The sequence below is a fragment of the Artibeus jamaicensis genome, unplaced genomic scaffold (assembly GCF_021234435.1).
Source record: "Artibeus jamaicensis isolate MK-2021 breed Jamaican fruit bat unplaced genomic scaffold, CSHL_Jam_final contig_1085, whole genome shotgun sequence".
Classification (NCBI taxonomy): Eukaryota; Metazoa; Chordata; class Mammalia; order Chiroptera; family Phyllostomidae; genus Artibeus; species Artibeus jamaicensis.
In genome coordinates this window covers 285651-308820 of record NW_026521214.1, presented here as the reverse complement: position 1 = coordinate 308820, position 23170 = coordinate 285651, and the positions used below count along the sequence as shown (strand labels likewise).

At 42.8% G+C, this 23170-nt stretch overlaps 1 protein-coding gene across 1 annotated transcript in view; it reads left to right on the top strand.

The window, feature by feature from the left end:
* ADAMTS19 (ADAM metallopeptidase with thrombospondin type 1 motif 19) overlaps positions 1-23170 on the top strand; it is a 216343-nt gene that overhangs the window by 81761 nt on the left and 111412 nt on the right. The window contains exon 8 of the mRNA XM_037164084.2: positions 21578-21683. Coding sequence (XP_037019979.2) covers positions 21578-21683 — 106 coding nt within the window. The remainder of the gene's footprint in view (positions 1-21577; positions 21684-23170) is intronic.

The following is a 23170-nucleotide window of genomic DNA, read 5'->3' as shown; positions in this document are numbered from 1 at the left end:
TTAGACAAATTTTCTAGATGTTAACACATTTCACCATATAATACTTGCATACATTAAAAAAATCTTTGTCAGTATCACCATGGATCTCATTGGAAATCGGAGGCTGTCAAACTCACAGTGGCAGATCAAAGTTTTCCAATATTCTAATTTTATTTGAAAGCTCAAATTTTATCTTTGGGAAGAAAAATACCATCACTGGGTTTCCTGGGAGTAACAGGTTCTGTTTGTTCATTTTTTGGAGTAACAGGTTCTGTTTGTTCATGTCTGGCACATTCCCAAGCGTGAATAACCAGGCTTGTCTGCCATTCTTTAAACTACAAATGGCGTTCAGTGAAAAACCTAGTGACTTCAGCTCCCAGGACCAACAATCTCAGGATGCTCTTCCCAGAGACAACGTTATCTTTCAGTCCGCAACAGAGACTTTCTCCTTACCTCCCTTTTGTTACACAAAGTATTAAAAAATGGGCATGCTCACATGTTTAGATTTTTAAAAATTAATGCATTTAATTTTCATCATTTTAAGTGGGCCTGGCTCGTGTGCCCCTGGGAATGAGTGGCAGTGAATAATAAAGTGACCGACCGTGAAGGGGGGCTTTGCGGCCCCGAGTGGTGCTGGGCAATTTTATGTCTCGTTGCTGCTGCACCATCAGTGCAAATGCTGACAGTTGTGTCTCGCTGGCCCCTTGAAAAGGTCTTCAGGGCCCACCGGAGAGATACGATGGGAGCCCAGTGTTCTGCCGACACCCTGTGAGAAATTTTGCCATAATCAGGGAATGAGTAGTAGTCAGTGGGGACAGTCATTGATCAAGTATGTGCGTATGTGTGTATTTCATGATACCTCTTAAGAACCTTAAAGTATACAAAATTGGCGGATATTCAGAGTTTCAGCTCTGAACATAGTGTTAGTCTTCGCTGGTATAGGAGGCTGGGTACCCTTTCCCACCGGATTTCCGCCGTGAGGCGCTCTGCCCCTACGCTCTATGGCAGAGACCGAGAGGCCTCTGTGTTGTTAATGACGTTTCCTCTCCTGCCTCTCAGCAGGGCGGAATGGCAGTTTATTTTCCCATAGGCTTCTGAATAATTCTGATTTTATGTACTTCAGGATTGTCAGCAGGCATACAGACCACCTGGGAAGCAACTTCCAAAAAAAAAAAAAAGCGTATTCAGAGACTGAAACACACTTAAATTGCCCTTTTATGTCAACACCGTGCGTGTGAGAATCTCCAGACACTCTCCTTTCCAAACACCAATGTGGTCTCCAAACCACATTTCAGCAGAAGTCATCATTTTATTGGGTGAGAAGAAGAGGTCAAGCCAATCTTTAAAAGTCACTTAATTTTCATTCAATACCAGTTGTGGCCTCCCCTCCCTGCATCCTCCCTCCATCCCACCCCCCATGGTGCCCCCTAAAGCACAGAGAATTTCAGAGTAAAAACACTTAAATCACTGCCATCATCTATCTCTACTTTACTACTCTTTGGTTAGAACTCTACTGGAAAATTTTTCTACTGGAAAATCGTATTAGTCTAATATTCAATACTTTTTAACTTGTAATCCTTTGGACTAGGCGTAGAATGCAGTTAATTTTTTCTATATAAATCTTTCTTTCTAAGTGAATTAGCAGTATAATTAAGTCTTCCAGGGAGTTCAAAGACAGGTACTGGATATTTGCCATATTCCGAGTTCCACGCCGAGCTCTGCGAAGGATTCCAGGATGACAGCGGGACATGTACGTTAGCAGAAGAGATTAGCAAACAGATCGGAAGTGTGCATCAGCCTTAAGTGTGAGTGATTTTATGTAAACTAGGCTGAGGTTGGAAGGGCCCAGAAGTCGTTGTGCTTGTGTGAGGCACTGTTGTCACAAAGTGCTGCGCAGCGTTGAGTGTGGGTGTTCTCAGAAGTGCAAACGGAACATAGTCGGTGCGGTGGACAGAATCCTATGGATGGCAGTCCTGCAGTTTCTCCCCCAGGTACTGCTGTGAAGGGACTGTGCCGATGCGAGTACAGTCCTTCGTTAACCTTAAAATACTGAGATCTACCCACCTTCGCCCTTTAAAGGCTCGTCATGTTCGCATTTTTAATTATCTTGTTATGATCTAAAGGCCTTTAAAGCAGAGGCAAGGAATGGAATTGTGCCAGTAACCTAAATGAACCTGAAAGCTGGCACTTCCCCAGAGGTCGGCCTGGATGGCACCTTGACTTTGGCCTTGCAAGACCCTCAGTGAAGGACCCAGTTAAGCTGTCCTAGACTTCTGACCTACAGAACGGTGCAACAATAAGTGGGCAGTACTTGTAGCCCTTACACTTTACAATAGTATATGATGCAGCAGTAGAAAACGGACACATTGACTAAAGGATGCTTATCATTTATGCATTGCTTTGGGGGTTAAATGCTGGGGGAAATCAGGTCATGCTGGATGAAAGCACAGTTTATGGCCCTCGGTGAAAGAGTAAAAAAAAAAATGTTCAATGAAAGTTAAGGGGGAGAGTCAGAGATTTCCACTTCTCACACCAGAAGGGACAGCAGAACGGTGAGAGGATTTTAAGAGGATTCTCCAGGATTCACAACGGTCTTCTCAGTCTGTCCATCTTGGACATTTCTTTCCCCATCGGTGACGGACTAGAGCTAAAGTGAAAGGGGTCTGTGTGCTTGTCCTGGGGGCAGAAAGGGAAAAGACGGGAAACGTGGGGTGTGGAAGGAGGCAACGGGACGGCTCCAGCTGGGAAAGCAGGCGCAGGGCAGTGCAGAAAGTGGGAAGAGCCACGGGGGTCAGGCTGGGGCCCGACCCCGCCCCTGCAGCAAGAAGGCCTGTGATGTCCGTCTTCTGAAAAGGAGGTCCCGTGATCTCCAACTTGTATGAGTCCTCTTTGAAAGGACGAAGGGGGTATAATGAATGGTTATGCTGGGGCAGGTGTTGGTCACTCACTCTGTTAGTCATGAACACCGCTGAGACGTACTTTTGCATATGGAGCGGCCCTGGGGATGACACATCAAAGGTTCTTACCCCGGGAATAGTAAGCTACAACATTATTTTTGTAATTTAGCTATTTCATTGCTGATTTCCTGGTAATACTCATTAAACTTACTAGGAATCAACATATGAGTATTTTCACCGGGCATCCTGGAAGCTTGGTTTCACCCCGTTCCTCTCACCCTGGCTTTCCTTCAGTCCACACAGCCACCCTTGGCTCTTGGTACATTCCAGTGGCCTGGGTCCTGAGAGGTCAGGTTTGAAAGGGAAATGCTCATCATGTTCTGAACTCTGACCTCAGAGGCCTGGACACACACTTGGACCGTCATATGAACTGTGCTTCTTTATATCTCCTTCTTCCTCAATTTTCATTGATTTCCCTTCACATGATCTTGTTTCCACTGCTCTGGGTCTTCTCTGATTATTTTTCCCGGTTATTCAGTTTTCTCTAACACTGGAGCCCCGCTGTGTACCTGAAAGCTTATTAGGTACTAGAGGGAGAGTGGGGACTAAAGTGAAGCGATTTGCACATTCTTCTAAATCTTCTCCTTCTTGCTGTCCTCTTGTCGTTCTTGCCTCGGTGGCTGGAAACATCTCCTGCATGTCTTCCTTTTGCTGTGAGCCAGTGTTCTCCCCCCAGTTAGACTCTCCTGGCTTCCAAGCATAAATGTATTGATGTGCAGCTCTGAAGAATCAAGAAACCTTAGTCATTTTTAAAGTTTGCATATCATTTATGACATTTTTAATTACCTTGTTATGATCTAAAGGCCCTGTCTTGACGCAGTAAATTTTTTTCAATATCTCTTATGTTCTTCAAGTGTATTGAAGAAAATTGACAGTTTGTAAATTATTTTTGCTTTCTGTTTAATCATTAGTGTGTCATAAAATTAATAGAACTTATATTATTTTAATGCAAATGTTTAGTAAGTCATTCCCATTGTGGTGTAAGGAATGTTGTCAATTATTACATAGCAAAAAATTCAGAAACCATAGCAGCCAGAAGAGAAGACAATGTTTTTCAGGATATCGCAATGGTTCGTGCCTTTGACACCTAAGTAGTTCGTGTGCAGCCGAGTTGTGGCTTTGCACTCCTCACAGTCTTCCCCGTCCTCGTTCTCACGTGGTCAGAAAATGGTAACGACTGGAGAATACTGAGGTTATCGACATGCTTCATTTGCATTGTAGAAATGATAAAGTTCCACAGGCAATGCTCTTTTACTTAAAGATGCTAGTTTTTATTATCGTTTCCTTTGGAGAAGAAACGATGAGTTTAGTCAGAGCTGAGCTGGAGTGAGCACACTTGCCCTTCTCTTTCCCTGAATGCAGCTATGAAGCAAGGGGGAGTGGACAGCCCCTTGAGGGTTTTCAGAAGCAAACAGCAGTGTGGAACTTGGGAAGAAACCAGAGTTGGAAGTGCCGCTAGAGCAGCAGTGAGTTTCTTGTTTCTCCCTCGCTCCTGGACCCGACGCAGCCAACAGCTAGAAGAGACCACTGGGGCAGCTGGAGAGAGAGCGCTAGTGCATCTCAATTTTGGATCAAGGACCAGAAAGGCCCCTAAGTCTCAAAGGAAATGGGGTGGTTGCCCCCTTTAAAAAATTGTCGGGCTTGTCCCCTGCCCCATCCGCTGAGAAACCCAGCGCACTGGTGTGGGGTCCCCCACGAGGCAGCCAGGGCACTCGGGATGGTGAGCTGAGCCTTCCTCTCTGACGGGCAGGGCTCAGCACTCTGAGAGGGCGGGCTGAGCCCCATTGCTGCTTGTCTCTGTCCTCCCGCCACTCAGACCTAGGAGACGACACAGTGGTGACAGGTGTGAGGCAGAGCGAGGTCACCAAAGTGCAGTCTTTCTGGAAGCAGGACGGACGCGAGAAGCTCCAGGACCTGAGAGGTAGCCAGGCGATGCTGGAGATGGAGGGGTGGGAAAGTCACCCCACACAGTTTCGTGTCAACTCCGGGGCTCCTCTCCAAGGTCTCTGTGTGTGACTAGGACTCCGAACTTTGAGAAATGAGCTGCTGAGCCACCTCAGACCCACACTGGGCACCAGTTACTAAACACATGGCGCAGAACTGAATGGCAGTAGAAAGGCTTTGAAAACTGACTGCAACTTTGGCAATGAAACCAAAGCCCACAGAAGGCTTTGGAACTTACTTTCTGAACCCAACTGGGTGATTTCATGCTAAGAATTAAGAAGTGTCAGCATTCTTCATACGATGTACATAACAGCGAAAGTCTCGTACTATAAATTCAGAATTTATACAATCCACATCTGTACCACCTACAGCGAAAAATGCAGCAACCACAATCCTTGTGGGACAAGACAGTCACAGACACCACCTCGAAGCTGGCACAGATTTTGGGGGTTACCTGACAGAGACAGAAATACCTACGATCAAGGTGTTCCAGCTAGTAACGACCGACACTCTTGAAATGAATGGAAAGGTAGAAAGTCTCTGTGAATAAATAGAACATATCAAAAGAAACCAAATGGAAATAAGAACTAAGAAAAGAATAACAGAATAAAAAGCTCTCCGATGTACAGAATAGAATGGAAGCGACAGAGAAGAGTGAGTGAACTTAAGCTCGATTGGAAGAAATTATCCAGTTTGAGCACCAAAGAGGAAAGGAGACCGGGGGGAAAATATGAAGAGTGTCAGGGATCTGTGGGGAATATCACAAGTGCTCACTGTGAGCAAAGAAAGTTACTAAGAACCAAGAGGAACATAAAGTTAATGCACTAAGAAGATACAATGATCCTAAGAGTTTCAACACCCAACAGTAGTGCTTTTCTCATGAAACAAACACTGACAGAAGTCCAAGGAAGAAAGAGCGAATGCAGAAGCAGACAGAAGGCAAGGAGACGTGTGACCCGAGGAGACTCATGGTCAGACGTGTAACCCAACGCTGACAGTCAAAAACAGAAAGAAAAAGACACAAAAACACAATTTGTTACTTTTAGGTGACAGTGATACTAACGACAGCGGATTTCTCATGATGAACTGCAGAAGCCAGAAGCAAACCCCGTGGAGCCAGAACGAAGGTTTCGCCCTCCGACTGGATGGGGCCAGGCTGGCCGCTCCGCTGTTCTCATGAAAGGCCCTGAAGTGCAGTTCGGGAACAAAAAGAAACGTGATCGTTCATATACAAAATGACCAGGAGCGTATGAAAACAACAACAAACAAAAATGCACTGTGTTTTTATCTACTAGAACTGAACAGTGGAAACCAAAAAGTTAAATATGTATGCGCACACATGTGTGTACACGCACACGCGATCACGTATGCACACATGACCACATATATGCATCATTGATAACATAAAACCTAATTTCATGTGTGTGTCTGTGAAACTTATCGTAGCTCCAAAATGAAATATCTGGGTATAAATTCAGCATAGCCCGAATGCAAGCTCTTCTAAAACTGATCCACAGACTATGCAATTCCAATGAAAATTTCACCACTTTTTTTTGTGGATGATAGGATGATTCTAAAATTTGTATGAAAAGGTAAATACCAATAGCCAAAACAACTTTAAAAAGAAAAGTAGTTTTGTAGGAATCACACTAATTGATTGTAAGACTTACTCCGAACCTTCAGGAGCCAGGGTGTGGCATTGGTGAAGATCGTAGGCACGAGTCAATGATTCGAAATAGTTTCCAGAAACAGATCTACTCGAATATGTCCAATTGTCTTTCTGCAAAGGTACAGACTCTTAAATGGAATGAAGAAAGACTGCTCTTCCTCTGTGCTTCATTCATAATTGCCCCAAACTGGAGACGTCCCAAACGTTCTGCAGCAGCTGAGAGTGCAGACAGCCTGTGCCAGAGCCAGATGATGAAATGCCATTTAGACAGGAAGAGGAGTGGGCTGCACACCCACCTAATGGTTGGGAAGAATCTCAAAGCACGGCGCTCAGTGAAGGGGGCGAGTTTCCAAAGGCTGCATGCTGGATGGTTGCATTTTATGACCCTCCCTAAGTGTCAAACCTGTGATAGTGATTAGGTCAGGGGCCGTGACTGGGGAGGGCTGGGAAAGCTGTAGCTGTTACACAGAGGGGCGGCCAAGGCAGTCTGGGCACTGATGGACCCCTCCTCTCTGCTGTTGGGGCAGGTGTTTACATAAACCACCACCAAGGTTCAGATTCGTAGAATTGTATAGCAAAAAGTTAATGTGTCTGAATTTAAAGATTAAAATTAAAACGCAAAAGAGAGAAATCACGTGGTCATTAGATTTGCTTTTAGCATGAGAACGGAGGAGCCCACAAAGGTGTCTGTGGGTCACGTCCCGCACAAGGGTGTCCGGTCCAACAGGAGGTAAGGGGAGGAGGGGCTGAGATTCTGCCCAGAACTCACCCGCTGAGCTCTTTTCTAATTCTTCCATTGACTTGGGAAACTTTCCTTTCTTCTTCTTTTGAAAAAACACCATCTGCTTCCCTAGTGTTTGCTTCTACTTTTATTTTTAATTCTATTTAATTTATTGGATGATATTGGTTAATAAGATCATTAAGTTTTCAGTGTACAATTGTATGACACATCATCTGTGGATTGCTCTGTGTGTTCACCACCCAGAGTCAAGTGTCCTTCCATCACCTTATATCTGACCCTCTGTGTCCTCTCCCACCCCCCCACCTCCCTGTCCTTCGGGTGGCTACCATACTGTTGTCTGTAACTAGGAGTGTTTTGTTTGTTTTGTTTGTTCATTTGTTGCTATCTGTCTCTGTTTTAAATTCCCACTTAGTGCACTCTTCTGTCTGAGACTCTGCTAAGAACCAATAATTTTTGCAGATTTTAGTGTGTATTCAATGATCGTTTAGAATTCCCCAGTGGAAGGAAACTGTGTCTCTGTTGTTCTTCTTCCCTTCATCCTTGTTTATCTACTACCTGTTCTTCAGGGCCCTGACCCATTCCACTTTCAGACTTCCTGGAGTGTCGTTCCACTGTCCATGAACTTGGCGGACTACACAGAGCACCGTTCTCACAACTCGCCTTCCTTCACTCCCTCCCTCTCTAATCTCTTTGTGGTCTGGGCTCCTGCTTCGCGCTGTGGCCGCAGCACACGGCGCAGTGATGGACCGTCCCAGGTGCTCAGTGGGCGAGCGCACTTCCTGAATGCACCGAATTCCTGAGCAGGGAACGACATCTTTCTATGGTTGATAAAAGCAAATCGAACTTATCTTGCTTAATTCTTGGCTGCTGGTGTGCATCTTATTAGGCACTGGAAAGGACATAAATCAGACACTTTATATTTCTATTTTGGCAAGACATGCTGCAGGGCTAGGGCCGGGGTACATAATTCCGAAGGAATTACTATGAAAAATGCTTGTTTGCTTCTCAAGCTATTTCTCTTTTCAAGACCTTTTATTGTTAACAATGGATTTTAATGATAGAATTTTCTTTACATTAGAAAATGTTTTAATGGTGCTAGTAAACACCATATGAATATTGAAACATGCTGAGTATATCCTCGAGAGACAGAAACCGTTTTAATTTAGGAAATGCCCTGAGGTCTTTCTTCTGGTTTGTCGAGTTGCCGTTACAAGTATCTGAAAGTCTGGCTTCGTGTTGCCACGCCCATCACTTTGTCAGTGAACAATAATACTTTAAAATACATTGCCTCTTTTAGCCCTTCAAGAGTTCTCTGTCATAAGGGATTGTTAACGCATTTCACAAAGAAGAAAGTTAAATTTAATACTTTACTGGCGACCATATTTCAGACATGCCAACATGTGCCTGAAATAGGGTATCTCAATGAATTAGCATTCCTGGGCAAATTATTCCCAATTTTACTATTGGAAGAACTGAGGCTAAGAAAACGGAACTGACTTTTTTACGGGCACAGAGCTAATAATCGAGGTTGGATTCAAATTCGAGAATATGTGACTCCAGAGCATCCATCCTTCATTTTCTTTGCATTTTGCTTTTTTTACACCTTGTGTAGAAAACAGGTCATGAAAAATTATTAATGTGTTCTAATCAGCATTTTAGGAAGTATTAAATTATTTTGGAGAAAATTTGAACCAGCTTACTATTAACTACCTCTACACACCTAAAAAGCTGAGATCTTAAAAATGTACCTAGAGCTGAAATCACCGGTCCTTAAGTAAGTGTATTTTATTTAATCAGTTATGTCAAACAATATTTTAAATATTAGTAATTGAGATGGAAGACTATCCAGATATTTGTCATTGCAACTGCATTATAATTATATTCTCTAGACTTTTTCAGTTTACTTATTTCTCTAGGTCTTTACTTGATTAAAAACACTGATAATACTGAGTTAGAAAGCAAGTTATGAATAGCAAAATGATTAAAAATTGGCATGTGATTAAAGAATGTTGTGTCAAACTATTTTGAAAATTGAGTTGGTTTGTAGTTATAAATGCATGCTGTCAATGTTTTTACTAGTACACTAAAAAACAAGTTATGCAGCTTTTATTAGCATGATATTTTTAGTTTTAATTGTCCCTGCTTAAAGCCTTTGAGGTATGATTACATTGTAGCATTATAAAAATGCGTTAGCCCAAATTCCTGATTTATATGCAATCAGAACACTTAAAAATTTTTCCATCTGTATCCTCAAACTTCACAAAAACCTTTAACTGTGATTCATTATACCTATGTTTTAAAAGATTTTTATTTATTTTTAGAGAAAGGGAGGGAGAAAAAGAGAGAGAGAAACATCAAAGTGTGGTTGTCTCTCATGTGCCCCCAACTGGGGACTTGGTCCCCAACCCAGGCATGTGCTCTGACTGGCAATCGAAACCAACGACCCTTTGGTTCACAGGCCAGTGCTCCATCCACTGAGCCACACCAGCCAGGGCTCATCTTGCCTATTTTTTTTTAAAGTTATGACAGTTTATTAATCTCAAGGGAGATAAAAGAATTAAGCCTATTTCTTTTTCTCTTGTGAGATGAGTCATGCAGAAAGCCTAAATAAGCTGACTTACCTTTTCTACCTTAATGTAGCAATGAGAATACAGTTTTCAGCCATGTGTGTGGTCGATGGCTCGGCACGTTCTCATCGCTGATTTCCAAGAAGTGGCCTAATCTACCACGTGTGGCCTTTTCAATCTGAGACAAGAATTATATTGTTCAAAGTTGCCCTGGAATCTGAATGAAGACCTTCAAATGGCATGTAGTGTTGATCAGGTCGTGTAATGATATATCAAAACCACAGCATTTGAGTCTGGCTTAATTTAAACTCCCGAAGGGCTTGAGAGTTCAACTTCTAAAACCGCCCAAAACCTGCCCTTGGATTTTCTGAAGGGAAATGAGATGCGAATGTGAAGTGGAATAAATCTGGAATACAGTAGCCAGAGCACAACATGAACCTGCAGACGTAAATTTTCTTAATTATTCTTCCTTCCATAGAAAAGCAGCCCTGGTCATTATCCAAATGTTGGGGGGTGGGATTTCTTGCTCTCTTACCAATGCCCTTCAAAGGGGGTGTAAGAACAACAGCAGTGGCCAGGCGGGTTTTGGAGTCATCCTCTGTCCCAGCATCCTCTCCGCCCCGCCATGCGGCGGGTTTTAGGAACTAGCCACCTTAGCTTATCCTGCACGTCACTCTCCCTCCAGACTCCCTTCTTTTCCTGTTTTTCCTGAACATTTACTAACCCTAACCCTTCCTGTACAATAGTACGTTCCATCTGAAAGCTTGTCAAGGACTTAGAAGTGGTGAATGGTGTATACGTCAGCAGTTCATCGATCTTAGATATTGGGTTATCCCTCAGGATAATAAGGAATGGTTTTTCTATTTTCCTTTACAAAGACACTAAAAATCACACACACACACACACTTTTAAAATGCATATATTCCCATCTGTAGTTGATTTTGTCTCCACATACATACAAGGGTCAAAAGCTATACTATATATTAGGCAAAGAAAATGTTCTAGCTAGCTTTCAACACTGTCTTAAATCTTTTCACAAATCCATACCTCACTTGATTCCAAGAAAATAGAAACTTGTACTTGTTACTTAATGTTATTTTTTTCTCCTGGTTTAAATGACTTTGCTTATATATCTTGTTTTTATTTTTGTTTTGTTTCAACTGCTATTCGTTTTCCCCAGAATCTCTAACCTCTCATTTGACCCGCTCCTGGAGCTGGGGTGGTGGGCGGAGGTCAGCAGTCACAGTTCTTACACTGCCTTTGGAGAACTTTGATCTTTGCATTCTGGGGATGAACATGTTACTCTGCAGGCTGCTGAACTTGGCTGCCAGGAATGCAGTTGTTGGGTTCAAGTCAAGAATGTTGCTCGGGTCAAGGCCTGTGACCTCCCTACTCACCTCTCCTCACCTCACTCTTCGTCTTCCCACCCATCCCAAACCCCACCCCTTCAGATCCACCCCTCAAGTCCCTGCTGAATCCAGCAGTGTCCTCCCCATCTCCCCTGGCCTCCAGGTCAGTGAGAGTCAGAGTGGGCTCCGAAACGATAGCTCAGTGCCCTCTCTCCCTAGTTGTGGTGGTATTTCCATGAATCTGCTACTTGAGCCATCTTATATTGACCTGAGGGCTTCCGTCCTAAGGTTTGCTGTAATCTTTACCCCTTCCCGTCTGCAATCCAAGAACAGCCTGCAGGTGACAGGAAGACTCACCTAGGTGGACGTAACAGAACAGAGATGCTCATTAATCCACTGCCAAGGGCATTCTGACTGTGCCGTGCGAGCCACGGCCCTGCACATGGCGAATGAACAGGTTGCTTTCTCAGTACTTCCTGGCCCTTGTGGTGCTTACGTTCTGATAGAGTTGGTCAATATCCATAATAAATAGTGAAGCTAATTGGTATATTAAAAAATTAAAATGGCAAAGAAAAATATATCTAAGTAAAAGATAACCTGGGAGCTCCAGGTGGGGGAGAAGGGCATGTATAATTTTAAATTTGGTAATCAAGAAATGCCTCCCTAAAAAAAAGAAGTATTTTTAAAAGATTTGAAGAAAATCTGATAAGAGGTATCTAAGGAGAGAATGTTCCAGACACAGTGGAGAGACCTTGAGGTGGGAACATGCTTGTTACATCTGAGAAATGATCAAAGAAAAATTTTAAAAAGCCAATGAATTTGGAATAGGGTAAATATAAATACAGGGGATAATTATAGGAAATTTCGGATTTTCTATTTCTTATTTTGAAAGCTTTGGTAAAGTGTAAAATTTATTGGCATACAGTTTTTCTATTACCTTAATGCTTTTAGGACTTACAGCGATATTTTCTTACTCATTTTAATGCTGGTAGTTTGTCGCTCTCTTAATTTTGATCTGTTTACTAGGGAATAACCAACTTTTGCCAATTTTTCTTTACAGTTTCTTTATTGTTCATTGATTTTCATCTTTATTTTTTCATTCTTTTGTTTTTTGTAAGCTTTGATACACCCTTCCCAGCTCCTGCAAGGAAGTTTAACAGTTGATTTCGGTCTTTTTTGTTTTTCTAACACATGCTATAAATTTCCTTAACTACTGTTGTTTTGGTCCACAGAATATATGTGTGATGTATTCTCTTTTTACTGTGATTACGTTGAAACTATTTTCTAATTTCCATATAACTTCTTTTTTTATTTATTATTTTCTTTTTTTTTTAAATTTTATTTATTTATCTTTAGAGGGGAAGGGAAGGAGAGAGGGAGAGAAACATCAATGTATGGTTGCCTTTCATGCATCCCCTGCTGGGTACTGGCCTGCAGGGAACTGGCCTGCAACCCCAGTATGTGCCCTGACTGGGAATTGAACCTCGATTGTCTGGTTCGCAGGCCCGCGCTCAATCCGCTGAGCTACACCAGCCAGGGCCTCCATATAACTTCTTCTTTCACTTCTGGAAGTGACTTCCGCCTCAGCAGTGTGGGTTTCTCCAGTTACCGTTTTAGTTCTTCATTGCTTCCACTGTGGCCGGTGAACATGCTTCGGATGACTGACACTTTTGAAATTTGTTGAGTCTCCTCCCATTTACTAGTGTATGCTCGATTTTTATAAATGTACCATGGATACTTAAAAAGGAAATAGTATGGAGATTCCTCAGAAATGTTCCAGCCATTCCGCTTCTGAGTATTTGTCAAAAGAACACTATTTTGAAAAGATAGGTGTAGGGTCATGTCCATTGCAGCATTATTCACAACAGTCAAGATATTTAAGCAACCCAGGTGTCCACGGATGGGTGAATGGCTGAAGAAGACATGGTGTGTACACACACATACACGCACACACGCACATGGTGGAATACTACTCACCCATAAAAAAGGAGACCCTGCCATTTGTGACACATTAGACAGAACTTAAAAGTTTCCTGCAAGTGAAATAAGTACAACAGAGAAAGATAGTGATTTCACTCATTTTTGGAATCCAAGGAAACAAAACCAGGAAACAAGCAGAAAAACAACAAACTCTTATGAAGAGAATAGATTGGTGGTTCCCATGGGGGGAGGAGCTTGGGGGAGGGGCTAAATGGGTGGAGGGATCAGTTGTGTGGTGATGGATGGTAACCAGACTTTTGGGGAACGTCACCTTGTAGTATATACATGTGTCCAATGATAAGGTACATCCAAAATGTATATAATGTTGTATATTTGTTTTACCTTGAAAAAAGAGAACATGAATATCCATTAAGATATACTTGCTAATTTTTTGTTCAGATCTTTAGGTCTTTAGTGAATTTTGTATGATTCTTCTATCAGCTATTAAAAGAGATGTTAAAGTCTTCTGGTTTAATTGTGGATTTGTCTATTTCTCCTCTTAATTCTATTTTATTTTTGCTTTATATATTTTGAGGCTAAGCTATTGTGTAAATACAGAAGTAGAATTGTGATGTCTTCTTGTTGGAGTGATCTTTCATCACAAAAAAATTCTGCAGCTCTTATTATGCTTGTGGCTTAAATTCAATTTGTTTAATTTTATATATTTATAATACAGTGTCATCCTTACTCTGTTTTGGTTAATGTTTGAATATTATGTCTCTTTCTATTCTTTTACTTTAATTTATGTCTTTATGTTTAAAGTCTATCTCTTCTAAGCAGAATAGAGGTGGGGTTTATGTTTTTATCCAGTCTTATAATCTTAGTTTTGATTTAGCATAGTCTTTTTTATTTATTGAAATTTTGGGTATGAAATGCTGTTTATTTCCTATTTGATGTTATTTTGTGTTTTTCTCCTTTCTTGCATTTTTAAAAAAGATTTTATTTATTTATTTTTAGGGAGGGGAAGGAAGGGAGAAAGAGGGAAAGAAACATCAATGTGTGGTTGCCTCTCACGCGCCCCCTACTGGGGACCTGGCCCAGATCCCAGGAATGTGCCCTGACTGGGAACGGAACCAGCGACCCTTTGGTTCGCAGGCTGGCACTCAATCCACCAAACCGCACCAGCCAGGGCCTTTCTTTCATTTTTAAATAGATAAATATACTATTTTTATGCCATTTTCTTCCTATGTAAAGAAAGAATGTTGTTGGCTTATATTATTTTACTGTTCTTTTGCAGTTATACTACATACTACAGCATGTGTCCTTTCACCGCTCTCCCGATATTGCTAGAGCTTTCCAACAGTGGAACTGTGTTTACCCCCTACTATACACACATGGTCACAGGTGCTTCAGTTGCCTGTATTTAACATTTTAAAGCTATTCAACTTAGTGGTTTGTGCGTTTAATATTTCCTTATAGTTACCCACTTACTCACCCTTTCTGGTGTTGTCTCCTTCTTCATTTCCGTGTTTTAGTTTGGAATTTGTCCTTCCAATTTACAAAGAGATGCATTTGGACTGTGATGGCCCAGTGCATGTGGATATTTATGTTAAAATGTCTTTATTTCATTGTAATTTTCTCTATTTTTAAAATATTTTGTTTATTTATTTTTAGTGAGGGGGAAGGCAGGCAGAAAGAGAGGGAGGGAAAAATGGATCAGTTGCCTACTGACCAGGGACCAAACCTGCACCCCAGGCATGTGCCCTGACTGGGAATCAAACCCATGACCATTTGCTTTGCGGGGCGACACCCAGCTGACAGAGCTACACCACTTACGGCTTATCTCTAGTTCTGACATCAGTGGCTTGCCTCTCGCTGTGAACCACTTTCTTCCCTTGGTTGGTCATTTTTATTTGCAAGCCCATCTTTGGTGGGAATGTTTTGTTTGCTGAGATGATCAAGTGTTTCATGATAGCGATATTTCATTTGTTTTTCAAGGATTTCCTTGAAAAGGATTTTCAAGGATTTCATGAATGTAATGTACAGCTCGATCTCACGGTGGGGAAACCCTCGTCCGTTCACTGCATTTGGCAACTCCGTGTTTCTCACGAAAGGAGGCTCAGCCCACCGAGCTGCAGGGACGACACGATCGTGTCTGTAAACTATTCTGCTATTCGGCTGCAGACATTCACTGTATATTTTCTTAACCTGATATTTCTTTTTGTGAGAAGTCACTTTTTTCTTCATAGTCACAGAAACTATACTGTTAAGAATATTCCACATGACTTAAACATCTGAGTGAGTTGGGAAACCTATTTTTTAGGTTCCCCAATAACTATACTGACAGTAAGCTCACAACTGTATAATCATACTTTTGTATTACTAGATCATCATCTTTTAGTGAAACAGAGACAGGTAATTAACACACTAGTAAGGTGAGTTATTTTAAAATGTACAGGGTCCAGCACAAATAACGCCCCTTCTTTATCACAAAATCTTTTATTGCAAAATCATAAGCATGTAATTCGGTAACATAACAACATCACACTCAAGCACACCCTATGATGTTTTAGGTGAACCAATTAAAACTGTAAATTATTATGCCCATATTATTTCCCTACCAACCACACTCCAGCAGACCTCACTTCTGCCGGACCCTGTATTTAAAGCCCAATTTGAATGTTATCATGTAAATGGTTTTCATATTGTCTGGGCATCGTCATGAATAATTATATATATTTTTTCTAATTATTGGATAAAATAAATTTTGATTCTTTAGAGTTACCTTTTTTAAGGCCCTGCTCACATTTTATATTAATCTTGTTTTCAGGGAATTTAATCTGTGTAGTCCTTTAGCACGCTCCCTGTTGAGGACACGCTAAACACCGTGCTGGTGCGCAGGCGCCCTCTGCGGCGACATTCACTCTCACCCGCATCTCCTTGCCCGGTTCCCACGCAGTCCTCCGTTCAGGGAGCGCTGTGCCCCGCGGCCCTCTGCCTTTCCCTGGCTAACCTCTGCCCGCTCGGGGATGTAAGCAAGCTTTTCTGAAGGCCTGCCCTGCTTTGATTTCTTTTCAGATCAGATGTCTCTTTTTACTCTCCCATAATATCCTATGCACGTCCCTACGTCTCCATCATATTTTAGAATGAGTGTTTGCGCCCTGAAGGCACGCTCAGCATGTAGCAAATGCCTTGGTGCCTTCGGTGCTTGTCATGTTTTGTTCCTGGTTTCATTAAGGCCTCAAGGGACGGTCGAACTCATGGGTAGGTAACTCGTACTGCACGTACAGTCAGGTCATCAATAACTCACCCAGGACTGTGCCAGGCTTTTGTGTCAAGAGAAAAGGATTTTGAACTCAGGCATGTGGCTACTGGTTCAAAGAGACAGTTCTGCTGCTGGAGGACTTACTTTTGTTAGGCTGCGTCCACCCGATCATGTACCAACGCCGATTCCCCGTCAGGCCATTACTGCCTGTGTGTCCCATGGGGTTCCAAGGTCTTTGATCATCTCCGTAAGACGAGTCACGGGATAGTGCGCCGATGTCCATGTGAGAGGTTCTGTTGACTCCTGGTGCATGACTCCATTTTTAGGTGAGAAATTGCAGGCTATTTTGAATTGCTCACTGCGCTCCTGGTTTGGGGGGCCCCTTCTCCACTCTTACTTCTGGCTTCCCATTAGGGGACCCGGGAGGGATCTACTGGCCTTAAAGGCCTGAGCCCATCTCACTCTGACTCGCCCACTCCACCGTGCTGGGGGCAGCAGCTCGTGTGGCCATGGGCAGGATTGTTTGGCTCCAAGATGCCCACTTTCCTTTCTTCCTGTCTTGTCTCGTCTTGGCACTGGGTGGGACAGAACCACCCCCCCACCACCACCACCACCACCAACCTCCCGGGGCCCGGGAAGGCAGGCAGGAGGGGCACTGCCTTCCCCTTCACTCACACGGGGCACTGACCAGGAGCTCGCCTTGCCCGCTGTCACCCTGGCTCCACCCCACCCCCCAAGGTTCTGGCAGCATCTTACCCCTGTTCACAAACTACCTCTGGACCGTTGTGCTGTTTTCTGCTCAGTGTTTCATTCTCAGAATGCTTTGAAAACGGTCTGTATTACAGCTGTCTTTAAATAATAGCTGTATTAAATCCTTTCTCCTTCTAACCTCTACCCTTTATTAGAACAGGAAACATGTGGGTTTTAGGAAAGAGCTGAAAAGTATGGGCTTTTATTTTTTTAAAGATTCTATTCATTTATCTTTAGAGGGGAGGGGAAGGAGAGAGGTAGAGAACTATCAATGTATGTTGCCTCTTGTGCGTCCCCTGCTGGGAACTGATCTGCAACCCAGGCATGTGCCCTGACTGGGAATCAAACCATAATCCTCTGATTTGCAGGCCCGAGCTCAATCCACTGAGCTACACCAGCCAGGGCAGCATGGGCTTTTAAACAGAATGATGATTCAAATTTCATAGACACAGTATCATATTTATGTCTTTAACTTTGTCATTAAAAAACTGTTATAATAAAAATTTCCATGAGTTTGAGAAATGGGAAAGCAGGAGGAAAAATGAACCATAATCTCTCCACATAGGGTAATTGCAGTTAGCAAATTTGTGTATTTATGTAACAGTTTTGTTGTGTTAAAATGCGATGGTGTAGATTGTACACTACTTAGTTGTAATCACACCTCTATGTCAGTATGTACTCATCACTTTGGATTACATTTTATATGATTTCATATAAATTTATATTTTATGATAAAATATATATCTTATATACTATGAACTATAATCTTTATCCCCGTAAGACTCTGCCTGACCACACAGTAGTCGCTGATTTCCCAGAACCTGGCGAGGAACCCAGGCCTGAGGCCCCTGCTCATTCTCTTCTTCCCCTTCTCGAAGGCCGGCGCCAGGCAGACACCAAAGCTGAGTACCAGCTCCATCCCTCTTGCTTCCTACTTACCCTGCTCTGGAGTCAAAATCCCTTCTGTCCTCATGTAGAAACTCTTCGAGTGAAGCAGAAGCTCTTGACCTTGACACTCTCATCCCTCACCGTCGCTGCAATTGATTGATCTCCGTGATTCTCGCCCACGTGTCCTGCAGGTGCTGCCGCCTTTTCCACCTTCCTGAGTTCACGGCGACCCTGTGCAATTTCGTGTCCGCGTACTCAGTCCACCAACACTACCGCATCGCCCTCTGCCCTCAGTCTTGGGGACGTCTGCCTCTACCCTTATTTACTCTCCTGGTAATACCTAATTAAGTCCTGAAACTTTACCTCTGAAATCCTCAGCCTCTGAATCCCACACTCTTACCACAGTCTCCAGTAAGTCTGTGGACTCCAAACAGTCAGGCTCTGTTTGACTTTACCTCTTTACGCTCCAGGCAGGGAGCCTACGAGTTCTGTTCCTTCTTCCCTGCTCAGTTTTACTGCCAACTCTCACATCCTTTAATCCTTCCTTCCCTTACACCTGCTGCACAAAATCTCAACCCGAGTTTGACCCAAATGTTCCTCTTCTCTCTCTGAGCCAGGAGGTTTGGACACTTGCAACTGGCCTGATCGGTGCTGCCCTGGGCTCCTGCTGAGCCATTTGTTTTCTGGCCCGTTTACGTGACGTTGTCCACTAGTATCAATCAGCGGTCTTCCCAGTTCTCTCAGCTGCTAGTCTGAACTTTTGTTTCTTTTCCAAAAAAGTCCTATTCAGCTCCCATCCACCTTTGACCTGTGCCCTGGATAACATTCCCTCTTCTTCACTGAGATGTACTGGAACGGTGGGACATTGTATCAGTGGGAAAGTGTTACCCACCCACCATTCCCTTGACTTTCTTTCTGACTCTGACTAACGTGTAGCTGGTAGATGCACAGTGAGTTTGTGTAAGAAGCCTGGGAACTAGTTTCAAAACATACAGACCCCGGCCTTCAGCCATCCCAGCTCCAGGAGATTCACTGACCTTCGTCCATGGAGCCCAATGACCTGGAGCTGGGACGACTAAGCTGGGAAGACACATACTGGACCGTCGTATCGAATGAGCCGTGTTCGTCTGCACGGAGAGCGCTTTTCAACCCCCGCCCTTGATCTATTTGGTGTGGTCCCCTCTCTCCCTCCTTACAAACACCTCTGCCTCCACTGAGATGGGAAGATGGGATTTGAGACATGAGTCCCCATCATCCTAGGGAGACGGCTTTGTGATGATTCCCTCATAGCCTAGGTGATGGGCTTTTTAACATACAACATGAGACCTGCAGAAAAACTGGAATTGTCTTCTGCAGGCAGGCCTCTTATAGCCAGGCTTCCCCCATTAGGTGAATATTTTAGGAACCCGTCTATCAGTGTGTCACCACTGGTGTCATTGTGAGAGGCTGCGTTCAGCGTCAGTGAATTTGTTTTGATGATTCTCAATGTGTTTGCCTATTTCAAGGTGGGGGTGATTTATGAGCGCACCTGCCCACACTGTTTTTACCAAAAATGGCGTGAGCCCTGTGCCCCACCCTCCCTATTCACCTGAGCTCACCCTGAGCGACTTTTTGTTTGTTTGTTTGTTTGTTTCTCCGGATGAAAAAAGTTCTCAAAGGCAAACATTTTGCCAATGTGGAACAGATGAAATAAAAACAGCAGAATCGCTAAAAGGCATCAAAATCAACGAGTTCAACAGCTGTTTTGAGCAGCAGAAAAGACATGTTGCTTGGCGCATGGCGTCAGGTGGAGAGTACTTTGAAGGGCACTGAGGTTTAAACATGTGAGAATTCAATACACATTTTTTATACATAAATCGGGGGGCTTTGGGGGTCCCCCCTCACATGTGGATATTTCATCTCTTACCTGTTTCTGTAGTTGTATTTTTAAAATTATGTTTATACTTTATTTTGCCTAAAGAATGTATCTCATTTCCCTGGTAGGCCAGTGAGTACGAGGCCCGGACCTTCTGTACGAAGGCTCGAGTGACGGGTAGAGGGTTTCAGACGTGCCCCCCACTCATCTCCATTCTCAGCCCTCCCGAGTGCCTCCCCTCGGACCTGTGGGCCTCATTCTGGGGCCTCTCTTGGGGTCCTACCTCACTCGTAACACCCTCCTCTCCTGGCATTCGGCTGTGGTTCTGCTAGATAATTCATCTTCCTTCATGTCTTCTATCTTTCCCAGATATGGGCAAGGCGGTTTCTTATTTTATTTCAATTTAATTATTTCTTGCCATTATTGTTTAAGTTTCTGGAGAAAGGAGGAAACTCACAAGCAGTCAACTAGTCATCTTTAACCAGAAAACGACTCTGTACCAAATCGTAATCAGAAACAAAGCCCGTCCGCTGGTCGATCCCCAGTTCTTTCCTGTTTAGTAGTAGTCATGTGATCTCTGGGAAGTCATTGTGCCTGTTCGTGCCTTCTTCATATTTTCATGAAATAAGATGAAATGTATTTTATAAGGATTTGAGAATTAGAGAATAGACAATGAATTCAATACAGACTAGACATTATTTTAATAACTTTTATTTGAAAATATGCTAAAACTTACACTTAAAATATTTCAATCCCTTGTGTTAAGTGATATTTATTCAGGGATATATTTGAGTTGGTAAAATGGGGCATAAATCTTTGATTGAAAAGTTATCTATGTTTTCAGATATTATCATCTTTACTGATGATTTAAATCAAAGGATCAAATATCTTGCTCAAAGTTTTACCTTAAATAATATTTCAGTATATACACTGCTGTCAGACCATCTTGTTAGCCCAGAAATTTTCAGAAGAAACATGTTCAATTTTCCAAATATTAATTAAAATGGTATTTTACAAAATTAAAATTTGAAATTTATTTACTCAATATAAATGTAAGTACAAGAATGTTCTATATGTATTTTATTTTATTTTAGGGTATTTCTTTGGTATTAGCTTCTTCACAAGCATTGAAAATATTTAACATAATCATTGCTTTTTATTTATATTTCTAAGTTGGTACTCATCATTTATCTTAAATGACAATAAAAAGTGGTAATTATAAAATGTATCCTTACAGTATGCCTTTTGAGAATTAGATAATTGATAAAATAATTTCATCTAAAATATGAAATTGGAAGGAACATTAAGTGTCCTAAGTGACTTGTAGCTATGCATTTACCCCTAAACTTTTACTTATGAAGGCTAGATATCAGCCTCAGCTGGTGTAGCTCAGTAGATTGAGCACTGGCCTGTGAACCAAAGGGTCACCGGTTTGATTCCCAGTCAGGGCACATGCCTGTGTTGCAGGCCAGGTCCCCAGTTGAGGACATGCGAGAGGCAACCACACATCAATGTTTCTCTCCCTCTCTCCTCCTCTTCACCTCTCTCTAAAAATAAATAAGTAAAATCTTTAAAAGAAAGGCTAGATATCACACTTTAACACTGACATATTTTTGTTTCTTCTGTTAGTACGCAGCATAAGTATTTGCACCTCAATTCTGACACACGATGATCAATGTCTGTGTTTTCCAGGCATAGCTTACTTGAGCGGAATGTGCAGCGAAAAGCGGAAATGCATCATCGCCGAAGACAGCGGCCTGAACCTGGCGTTCACGATTGCTCACGAAATGGGCCACAAGTGAGTAGCGGTGCGGGCTTCGCTGGCAAACTGGCGCGTGGCTACAGTTGGAGTGACTGAGTTGCCCAAACATAGTTTTTTTTTTCTTTGAGTTCAAGTTTTTTAAAAATTAGGGAAACCAGAAGAGGTGGAGAAGACCATCTAAATTTAACGTGTCTTCTGATTAACCGTTCCTGCTGGTGTGAACAGCGTGTTATTGCACTATCGAAACACTCAGGGGATAGTCATTACGTGGCACAGCGCTGACGTTACTGCACATCTTCAAGTGGAATAAACCTTACAGTAGTCGTGACGCGACAAAGCCATGTATTTTACTTAAACCTCTAAGGAATTAAACACTTGCCCTGGGTGGTGTGGCTCAGCGGATTGAGCACGGGCCTGTGAACCAAAGAGTCACTGGTTCAATTCCCAGTCAGGGCACATGCCTGGGTTGTGGGCCAGGTCTCCAGTTGGGGGTGCTAGAGAGGCAACTACACATTGATCTTTCTCTCTTTCTCTCCCTTTCTTCCCCTCTCTAAAAATAAATAAGTAAAATCTTAAAAAAAAGAAAACACTTAGTACAAGTTTAAATACTTTTCGCCTATAAAATAATAGTGCCAACGCTTGTTATTACCCAACTCAAAGTAAAGGACTTTATCTGCATGGTTTAGGACTAATGTGTTTGAAAGAGAATTAAACTGGATACACATTTAACAAGTGGCGAACATTCTCTCTGTCCCAGGCACAATCTAAACACTTGCCATCAATCAGCTCATTCAACACTTACAGAAAGCAAGGATCTCATTTGACAGATGATATTAATAATAGCAATAAATAATTAGTGACGGCAACATTTATACAGCACGTACGATGTGCCAGGCACATTTCTACCTGATCCGTATGCCTTTACAAGACTCCAGTGAGGTGGCGATACCAGAGGCCAGTCTTACGTTAACTTACCTTCTCAGAGTTACAAAAATAGCAAATGTCGAGGAAGGATCCGACCTCAGTTCTCCTAGCTCAGGTCATGCTGTCATGAATGTCTTCGTTATCCGCTTGCTACCTTTGGGCCCTACATCACTCATCATCAAAACGGGGACAATACCTGTGTTACCAAGGTGTCTTCGGATTCCAACGCCGTAAGGTCCGCGCACATATTCAGAGGCAGCTGCGAGAGTAGAAATAGTGTGAGTCCGGGAACCAGATGAGCGTCGCCTGCAGGCCTCCCTGGCCGGTAGCGGATCAGTCTTGCAAACGAGAGGTGTTTTGACTGAACTGGGACTTGGAGAGGATCTTCTCAGGGAGGCGATCATAATGGAGGCTTCTTTGGTCAAAGACACACTTAGCTGGGCCAGCAGGGTTTAAAAAATGGGGTTAGTCACCAACACTAAAAAGTATGAGTTTCACATAAAAATTCAAATTTGCAGACCTGGCAGCCCTAGACACAGAGTCCCAGGTGCCGACCATTCCTCCGAGCTGCTCAGCCTCTGTGCCCGTGGGCTGGGCCC